Below are 9,296 nucleotides of genomic sequence, written 5' to 3'. Positions count from 1 at the left end.
GTGCTATTTCATTGGCATATGACCATGCAATCTGATCCTGATCAGTGGTTCAAGAGAAACAATCTTTTGAAAAGACAACCACAAAAGCCACCTGGGTAATTGGCAGCAAAGTTTGATTTCTGCTTCAGTCTGAAACAAATAAGTCTGGATTAGAGTTGAGGGCTGGGATGGAGAAATTCTGAAGCAAACTGAAGCATCACATTACTGGACGAAAATGACAGTTTTATTATTGGTATTTTTCATATTCAGTACAAGGTTTGGAACTCTGTTGTCCAGAAATTGAAACAAATATCATATTGTTATAAATCAAAGGTTTTAACAGCACAGAAATAAAGTTTAATCTTTATAAATAAAGCAATTTAATGTGCAGTGTGTTAGCATATGAAACATAAAAAAATAATTAATAAAAATAAAAAAGACCCAGAAATGTGGCTCAGTGGTAGAATACATGTCTTGCATGTGTGAGACTGAGTTCAATTCCATGCACTGCAAATAGAAGGAAAAAAGGAAAAGAAAAGAAAGTTCTATAGAGTCCCTGCCAACCCCACCGTGATTGCTTCCCTGCATTTTAATATATTACTTCTCTGTTACTTGGACAGGCCAAGATTCACAAGGATGGACCGTTCCAGACTTAAGTACTCTTCATAGTCCATTTTCAGTTCAGCTTCGAGTAGTTCTTTGGACTTCACATATGTTCTCTAGGGGAAGAAAAGGAGCACATCATCCCTTGTAAACCAGACAACCTTGACAACCAGAAGTACCAAACGATGAGAAATGGGTGTTTTACAGCAGTTGACCTCATAATTCTCTCTGGAAGGGGTGTGCAAAAGGGTGGGAGGACTCTTACACAGTGAGGGGGAGCCGTTGTCCAGGCTCGGGGGGGGGGGGGGAAAGAAGGGTGGAGAGGAGTAGAGAACTAGAGGGAGGAATGTGAGCACACTCCAGTGTCCAATCAGTGGTTCTTAATGAGGGCAAGACAGACAATCAGATAAATACCCTGGTGGGGGTGCAGGAGGAGCCAGAGATATTCAATAGGCAGAGTCCATTTGCATTCCCTACCCCCTAACACATTGCACTATCCAATCCCTATGAATTGAGACAAGAGTATCCTGTCTGGGTGAGAGCCCCTCAAACAAAGTCAAAACAAAAGTCCCAGCAAACATCTCTCTGCGCTCTGAGAGAGGGTGAGGGGAGACGATGAAAGGCATGGTTTTCTACCAAAGCCACGGAACAAAGCCAAACAGATATATAGTAAATGTGGGTTCTGAAACTTAACTTACAACTTTTTTCTTCTCATTTTCGAGCTCCATGTCAACCTTTTCTTGTTTACGAATAAGTTTGCGCTGTTCGACATATTCCAGATGCTTGACTTCTCTCTCAAAGTAGTAGTTCATACTTGATACCTGTTGGGAACAAAGGAAAATGGAGCCCAGGTGCACAGCCCATGTTCTCAAGGCTCTGAAGAACTTCTGCCACTTGTCAGTCATCGGGCAGATCACCGACCTGCTACTCCATCTGCAGGAGGAGTTCTCTTAGCTGGAGGAGTTCTCTCCATTGGGGGCCACTGTGCTAAGGTGTAGGGATCTGTAAATTGGAGAGCTCTAGGAAGGGAATAAGTTTGGAAGGGAAAAGCAACAAAACACTTCACTCTTCCTAGAATAGTCAAGGATTGCTTTTGTGTATTATGTGTGTGTGTGTGTGTGTGTGTGGTAGGGGAGAACCTTCCAAACAGTGCCCAGGGGCTCTTGGGGCCACTCCCAGTGATACTTGAGCAACTGGACCTCATGGAGATGTGGTGAGGCTCAGGTCCAGTAGAACCAGAGGCAGCCACACTCAAGGACAGGGACCAAATTTAGGTCTCTGTGCAGGTAGGTACATGGGCCCTTACTCTATAGCTGTCTCCCCAGCCCATGGTGGGCTCCCTGCCCACCCCAACTCCTTTCCTTCCTTCTACTTCTGAAATAGGGAAGTTTCATAATAACAATGAAGTTTGGAAAGTACAGATGGTAGGTGGAACAAGATGAGTTCCGCTACCCAGTGTGACAGTGTGTGGATATAACACTACAGCAGGAAAAAACCAGCAGAGCCTGGGTAAGGTGAGCGGGGACAGAGAGGCCCAGCCTGTCAGTGTCTGGTCTCAGATGCTGGGGCTTGCATGTTTCACGTGGGCCTGATTGTGTTGATCTTTATATACTCATTGCTCTTTTTACGTGCACATTAGCTATACAACTAAACACTCCTGTTCGTAGATGAGTGAAAATGCCAGTAAGGGCTCTCCACGAAAGAGCAGAACTGAAATAAGCATCCTTGGCTTTGGTTATAAGTGGAAAATATCATTTTCAGATTATGAACCCACAAACCAGTTCTCTAAATCTGAGCTTCTTTTACTTGGCCTTGCTCCGTATGATCTTGACAGGGATTTTATTTTTTTTAAGCCATACTACAGAAATTCATACTTTCTTTTCTATTTTTTAATGAATAAATATCATTTTTATTGAAAGAAATTTAGAGAAATGTAAGAAGAGAGAAAGATAAATATGTATCCAAGAAAGAAAAGGCTTCTCCAGAGAGGAAAAGGTGAAAAGGGTATATCCCTTTATTTACAACTATGTGTCTCATTTGTTTGTTTTTCAATGTACAGAACTAACCTAGGCCTCACACATGCAAAGCAAATGTTCTACTACTGGGCTATATACCACTGAGCTATAAGCTTGGCCCTGACATTCTTTTAATTTTTATTTATTTATTTATAATAATAATTATTTTTTATGAATCACCGTAATCACCACTGGAGCAATAACACAGCAGGTAGGGTGTTTGCCTTGCACGCGGCCGACCTGGGTTCGATTCCTTCGCCCCTCTTGGAGAGCCTGGCAATCTATAGAGAGTATCTTGCCTGCACAGCAGAGCCTGGGAAGCTACCATGGCATATTCAACACGCCAAAAACAGTAACAAGTCTCACAATGGAGACGTTACTGGTGCCCGCTTGAACAAACTGATGAGCAATGGCATGACAGTGACAGTGATACAGTGATATGAACCACCGTGAGGTACAGTTACAGACTTACAAGCTTTCGTGCTTACATTTCAGTCATACTATGATCGAATACCCATCCCTCCACCCATACCCGTTCTCCATTACCAATGTTCTCAGTATCCCTCCCATCACCCCCCACCTTATCCCCCCCCCACCTCTGTGGCAGGATGTTGTGGTCTACATGGCCCTGACATTCTTTAATTCTCTCATTAATACAAAAATGTTGTCACTTCTATTTGGAGGGGTTGTGTGAAGAAGTTTCCATACCCAGAAGTACACGGGAGTTCTGGCTCTGTAGTCGGGGATTACTCCTAGTAGTACTTGGGGTAACATATGCAATGCCAAGAACTCGAACCTGGGTTAGCAGGGTACAAGGCAATAGTGGAACTATTGTTCCACTCTCTTCTCCAAATGTTGTCGTTTCTAAATACACTATTGAAACCCAACTCAGCAACATCTGTTCAGAAAAATCCCCAAAGCCAAAAGCTACTGACCTCATTGGAGGAAGCGTGACTTAATGACCAAGGAATTTCTAGTATATGCAGTGTTCCATAAAAATCAGCTATGGCTACAAACTGCTGCTTAGCTGGAAGATGAAGAAAATGAAAATGGGGTAAAAAAAACTGCAATTCGGCACTCCGAAAGTCACCTAAGAGGTTAAGCATAAAATGTTTTGTTGTTTCATGGTTTCCCAAAGGATTTGCTGCGGTTGTAATGATCTTCCCATTTTCACAGACGTTCGTGATTGGGAAGGCTAACATATAAAAGTCATTTTTTCCATTTGGTGAAATGAAAGCTAAGCCGCTGAGCCTTTGTCAGCCACTCTGTCCACAACAGACCTTGTGTTCTTGGTGTCTAAATAAGGAGTTGGCTTCTGACTAAGCCTGGCCTTTCCTGTGGCTGGGACTTCTGTGTAGTCTTGAGAAAAAAATTAGGAGCAACACATGGAAAGACTTTCAGAGATAAATCACAAAGCTAATTTTTGCCAAAGAAAAGGAAAACTCTGAAAGACACCACCATTACTCAGATGGATTTTAAAGGTACAGCCAGAACCAGTTTTCTTATTATAAAAACAAATTGCTTCCTTGATCATTTAAAATGGACACAAAACATAAAAGTGCTTGAGGATTTTAATTCTATAGCTCCTCATGTGAGGTTGTTTCCCTTCTAATTTTCAGATGGTCTCTTTCAGATGGCTCAATCCCAGGCTTCTAAGCCCTCCTGGGTACTCAGAAGCGATGTTTTATAACAAAGACAGGAAAATACTGGGTCACCTATAAGGCAAGGCACTTGATAGGCTGGAATACTAAAGATTCTGAAAATTAAATCTCTAATCATAATGTTTCTTGGGGCTAGAGAGATAATATAGGGTTTAAGAGGATGTACCTCGAGGTTGTGTGCCTTGAGGCTACTCCTAGCAATATTTTGCCCAGTAGTGCCAGACTGACAGTTTGGTGCTCATGGTGAGGAGGTTCTGCTCAGATCCTGTGGGGCTGGGGCCCCCAGGACCAACACTGGTGACTGTGGTTGTGGAGCCACATTGATCAGGGATCAACCTTGAGCCTACCTCATATAATACACATGTTCCAGCCCTTTGAGAGAAACTTTTTTTTTTTTTGGTTCACACCTGGCGATGCTCAGGGGTTACTCCTGCTCTGCATTTAGGGATTACTCCTGAGGATGCTCAGGGGACCACACAGGATGCTGGAGCTCAAACCCAGGTTGGCAAAGGTCCTACCTGCTGGACTATCTATTTTTTTACAACTTTTTACAAATGCAGAAGTCGTAGGTTTACACAAAATATAGGACTTTGCTGAAACAAAGATTGCGATGCAAGAGATAAATTATTTTTCCACAGACACATTCTTTGATTTTTGCTTGCTTTGTTATACTGACAGACAGTGCTACCATGTAATACATTATTTCCCTTCATAGTTAATTTGGAGTTTAAATAGATAAATGACCTTAAAGAGTCCTTTGACCTCAGGAAGAGAAATTGCTTGGTATTGTTCAAGGAAGATCCACAAAATGTTACAATATTTAAAATTTGTTGAGATAGTTAAAAATTGGAGATTCAAAACTTATTCTATTCAGTACTATGCAGCTGTTAGAAAAAAGGAGGTCAAGAATTTTGTAGTCAAGTGGATGGGCATGAAAAGTTTCATGCTGAGTGAAATGAGTCAGAAAGAGAGAGACAGACATAGAAAGATTGCACTCATCTATGGTATATAGAATAACAGAGTGGGAGACTAACACCCAAGAACTGTAGAAATAAGTACCAGGAGGTTGACTCCATGGCTTCGAGGCTGGCCTCACGTTCCGGGGAAAGGTCAACTCAGAGAAGCGATCACCAACTACATTGTAGTCGAAGGCCATGTGGGGGAAGGGAGTTGCGGGCTGAATGAGGGCTAGAGACTGAGCACAGCGGCCACTCAACACCTTTATTGCAAACCACAACAGCTAATTAGAGAGAGAAAACAGAAGGGAATGCCTTGCCACAGTGGCAGGGTGGGGTGGGGGGGAGATGGGATTGGGGTGGGTGGGAGGGACACTGGGTTTACGGGTGGTGGAGAATGGGCACTGGTGAAGGGATGGGTTCCAAACTTTGTATGAGGGAAGTATAAGCACAAAAGTGTATAAATCTGTAACTGTACCCTCACGGTGATTCTCTAATTAAAAATAAATAAAAAAAAAAAAAAATAAAAAAAATAAAAAAAAAAAAAAAAAAAAAAAAACTTATTCTATTCAGAAATGAAGCAGAAACAATGCCACAAAAATGTAGGAATTACTCTATGTGACCTGGAGAAGATGAGAAGGTTATTTTTCACATTGTGTGAATCAAAATCACTTCTTCTTGGCAACTAAAAATATACTAAGGCTGACTTCAGAAACAATTGTTGGTAAAGAAAACAGTAAGGGAAGCTAAAGCTGCATCTAACATATGGTTTAAAGAGATAAAGGAAGGAGGGGGTATGGGAAGGGAATGGAAGGGAAAACCTGCAAGAGAAGGAAGGGAGGGAAAAGGAGGGGAAACAAAAACTTGAGAAAAGAATGGAGATTTTTCTAGGAAAATGTCTACAATGGTTCCTAAGTTTTACAAAAACAAAGACAAAAGGACCTAAAATTATTAATTAAGAACTGACATACCAGAGAAGGTCCAGGGTTTGATGAAGGTAATGACAGTTATACAAATGTTTTGCGAATGGGCTGGTTCATGAGTTTTCTCCAAGAGATCCCAGATGTCAATGTATCCATCTTCTCGGCCAACATAGAAGACTCCAGGCCTAGTAAGGGACCAGTGCCCTGAGGTATACCTTTTTGCTGAACAGGATGACTGAAGGAGCGGTCCAGCCTTAAAACACATTTTTCAAAAAGACAAATTAAAAGATTTTTTTTTTTTGGTTTTTGGGTCACACCTGGCGATGCACAGGGGTTACTCCTGGCTCATGCACTCAGGAATTACTCCTGGTGGTGCTCGGGGGACCATATGGGATGCTGGGAATTGAACCCGGGTCAGCCGAGTGGAAGGCAAACGCCCTACCCGCTGTGCTATTGATCCAGCCCCCAACAAATTAAACGCTTTTACTACTATAAGAGAGATATTTCCCACAACTTCAAGTCCAAATCCCATGACTATAATTATGTAACAGCAAACTTAGATCCATTAGGACTTGTCATTCCTTTTTCTTGTAGGGCTTTTATATAATGTCATCGCTCTTCTCTTGTATGTTATCTCACTATCTTGTTGCCCCTATTTTAGTGACTTTCAGAGGTTGACCACAAAGGTTGTGGTTATTCTCAGTTCTGAGCTCAGGGTTAACTCTTGGGCATTATGTGGTACTGAGGATTGAACCTTGGTCACCTGCATGGAAAGCTGTGTTCAGCCCCTTTCTAGTCCTTTAATGATTGCTTTTTAGAAGAAATAAGAATCTTCCAGGTGGGCTGTTGATGGTTTTAAACAACTACTGCTAAAGCCCACTGCTCTTTCTGTGGAGGTGACGGAATAATAAATAAATAAAGATTATGATGATTATACCTTTATTTTGTTGTCAGGTGTCTGCTTCCCATGGAAAACAGTTGAGGTGGCCAGGAAACGCAAACAAAAAGCCAATTCTGTGAGCTGCACTCAATGGCTTATAATATTGTTCGGAAGAGATTTCAAGATCTTTTCTCTCTTGTGGAGGTTACTAACTCCTTTGGGAAGTTCTAGTAGGAATAGATCAGAATGCACCTTCCTGCGGTCGTACTTCACCCCAACCCTGTTATTCATTTATCTACTTACTCGTATGGGGCCTGGACTAATCCACAGAGCTGTCTCCTACCCTTCCATTTACGCATAAGAAATGAATGATCCAGTGGGAGACAGAGGAGGGCACAATTCATGGACACTCTAAGCCTGTTCTTGTCACCTCAGGCAGCTCTTTCTGTTTTTGTGGATAACCAACATCCTGATGCTTATGTAATCTTTGGACAATCTTCCTAAATTTTCTTTAACTCTATGCCATCAATATTATTTATTTATTTTTGCTTTTTGGGTCACACCTGGCAATGCACAGGGGTTACTCCTGGCTCTGCACTCAGGAATTACCCCTGGCGGTGCTCAGGGGACCATATGAGATGCTGGGACTCGAACCTAGGTTGGCTGTGTGCAAGGCAAACACCCTACCATCTGTGCTATTGCTCCAGCCCCTCCATCATTATTTTTTTAAAAGACCATACACAAGTATGTCAGAGAGAGTAAAATTTCTCTCTGAAATAGTAGTTGACAGTTAACAACAAACTGGTTCATAGTCATACACATTGATTTTTTTTAGGATTTGTGTACAGTCTCCAGAAGCAAAACTGTTAGTTCAAAGAATATTTTCTCCCTTCCTTCCCTTCCCTTCCTCTACTTTCCCTTCCCCCTTCTTCTTCCCCTTGGGATAAAACTCAAGGCCTCCCCCATGCTACTTTGCTACTTTAGCATGCTGTGCTTTACTACTTGAGCCATACTTGCAACCTCTGTTATTTACTTAAATAAAATTCATGTAGTATTTATATAATTTATCCAAAAGACACATGTAATTAATTCAAAGAATAGACACACTGTACCTGGAAAATACTTATTTATGTATTTCAGGTTTCAATCATCTTAAAATCGCTCACCAAAGTAACATATTAATCTGTACTCCCATTAAAAGTACCAATTCCCACACTCTTGCCTCACGGGATTTTGTCTGTCTTTCTAGGTTTCCTCAGTTTTGTTTATCAGCTTGGCCCTAGGCCTTTCCTTATTCTGACTGTCTCCCTATGGCTTATTCATGTCTCTGGTCAGCCTGGTGATGAGCCCCTCAGCTTTCTCAGTTCCCCTTTTGGAGCCTCCTGACACATTCCTTGCCTGGTGATGTGCCCCTCAGCTTTCTTGGTTCCCCTTTTGGAGCCTTCTGACATGTTCCTCACGCAGAAGCAAAGTTGACAGGCCTATTGTTTCTCCTTGGGCCTCAAGCAAAATCAGCACCTCATCTTGTATTTGAAGGGGGTAAAAAAAAAAAAGCACAAATCCAAGTCAGCTGCCTCACAATCTATTTCCAAGAAAAGACCTTCAAAGGTTTCAGAGAACAAGGAGTTTGTAAGGTCTGTTAGCTCCCCTCGGGAAAGAAAAGCAAATGGTTCATTTTCAAAAGACTCCCAGTGGTTCTGCTGACAAGCTGGAACCCAGACCATCTGTTCCAATTTCTCTAAAAGTGTCCCCTGGGCACTGTTATGTCACAACAGTCTGTGTTCGTATTGTGTCTCTCAGTAACGAAGGACCACACGCCCCACTGCTCTGTGTTTCAGGCAACTCACAGTAACCCCTTCTTTCCAGATGGCCAGGTTCCATCCACCGATGGTGAGGATGATGTCCTTGTAGAAAGGTGACCTCTGAACCGTGTGGACAGATCCATCATGGACGGCATACAGGTTCATTGGCTTCTTTGCTGTTGGAGTGGAAAAGGTCATCTTTCATCTTTAATAATATGGCTTTCATTCCCACAAGGAACAGTATACAGATTGGGAGATAGGCAGGTGGATAGGTCTTGGACCCAACTAATGATCTGAGAATGGAGAAGCAAAGATCCCAGGAGTGGCTCATCTGTCAGGGGGCAGCTGCTCCTCTTTCTGTGGCACATACACTGAATTTCCCTCCAGGACCATTTTTTCAGGCTCAGAGGAAACACTGCATGTTCTAATTTACTCACTTATTCATTTTGCTAATAAACTTCTGTGCATTGTCACTCC

At 42.2% G+C, this 9,296-nt stretch overlaps 1 protein-coding gene across 1 annotated transcript in view; it reads right to left on the bottom strand.

Moving 5' to 3' along the window:
• Positions 1–211: 211 nt before the first annotated feature.
• Positions 212–9,296, bottom strand: part of DNAI3 (dynein axonemal intermediate chain 3) — a 60,161-nt gene continuing 51,076 nt past the window's right edge. Inside the window, exons 20-24 of the mRNA XM_004603632.2 lie at positions 8,865–8,995; positions 6,186–6,390; positions 3,533–3,624; positions 1,281–1,403; positions 212–698 (exon numbers count right to left, since the gene is read on the bottom strand). Coding sequence (XP_004603689.2) covers positions 588–698; positions 1,281–1,403; positions 3,533–3,624; positions 6,186–6,390; positions 8,865–8,995 — 662 coding nt within the window. The 3' untranslated portion in view covers positions 212–587. The remainder of the gene's footprint in view (positions 699–1,280; positions 1,404–3,532; positions 3,625–6,185; positions 6,391–8,864; positions 8,996–9,296) is intronic.

Source organism: Sorex araneus, chromosome 5, assembly GCF_027595985.1.
Source record: "Sorex araneus isolate mSorAra2 chromosome 5, mSorAra2.pri, whole genome shotgun sequence".
Classification (NCBI taxonomy): domain Eukaryota; kingdom Metazoa; phylum Chordata; class Mammalia; order Eulipotyphla; family Soricidae; genus Sorex; species Sorex araneus.
Note: the sequence above shows the minus strand (reverse complement) of the source record. Positions and strands in the feature narration are given on the sequence as shown.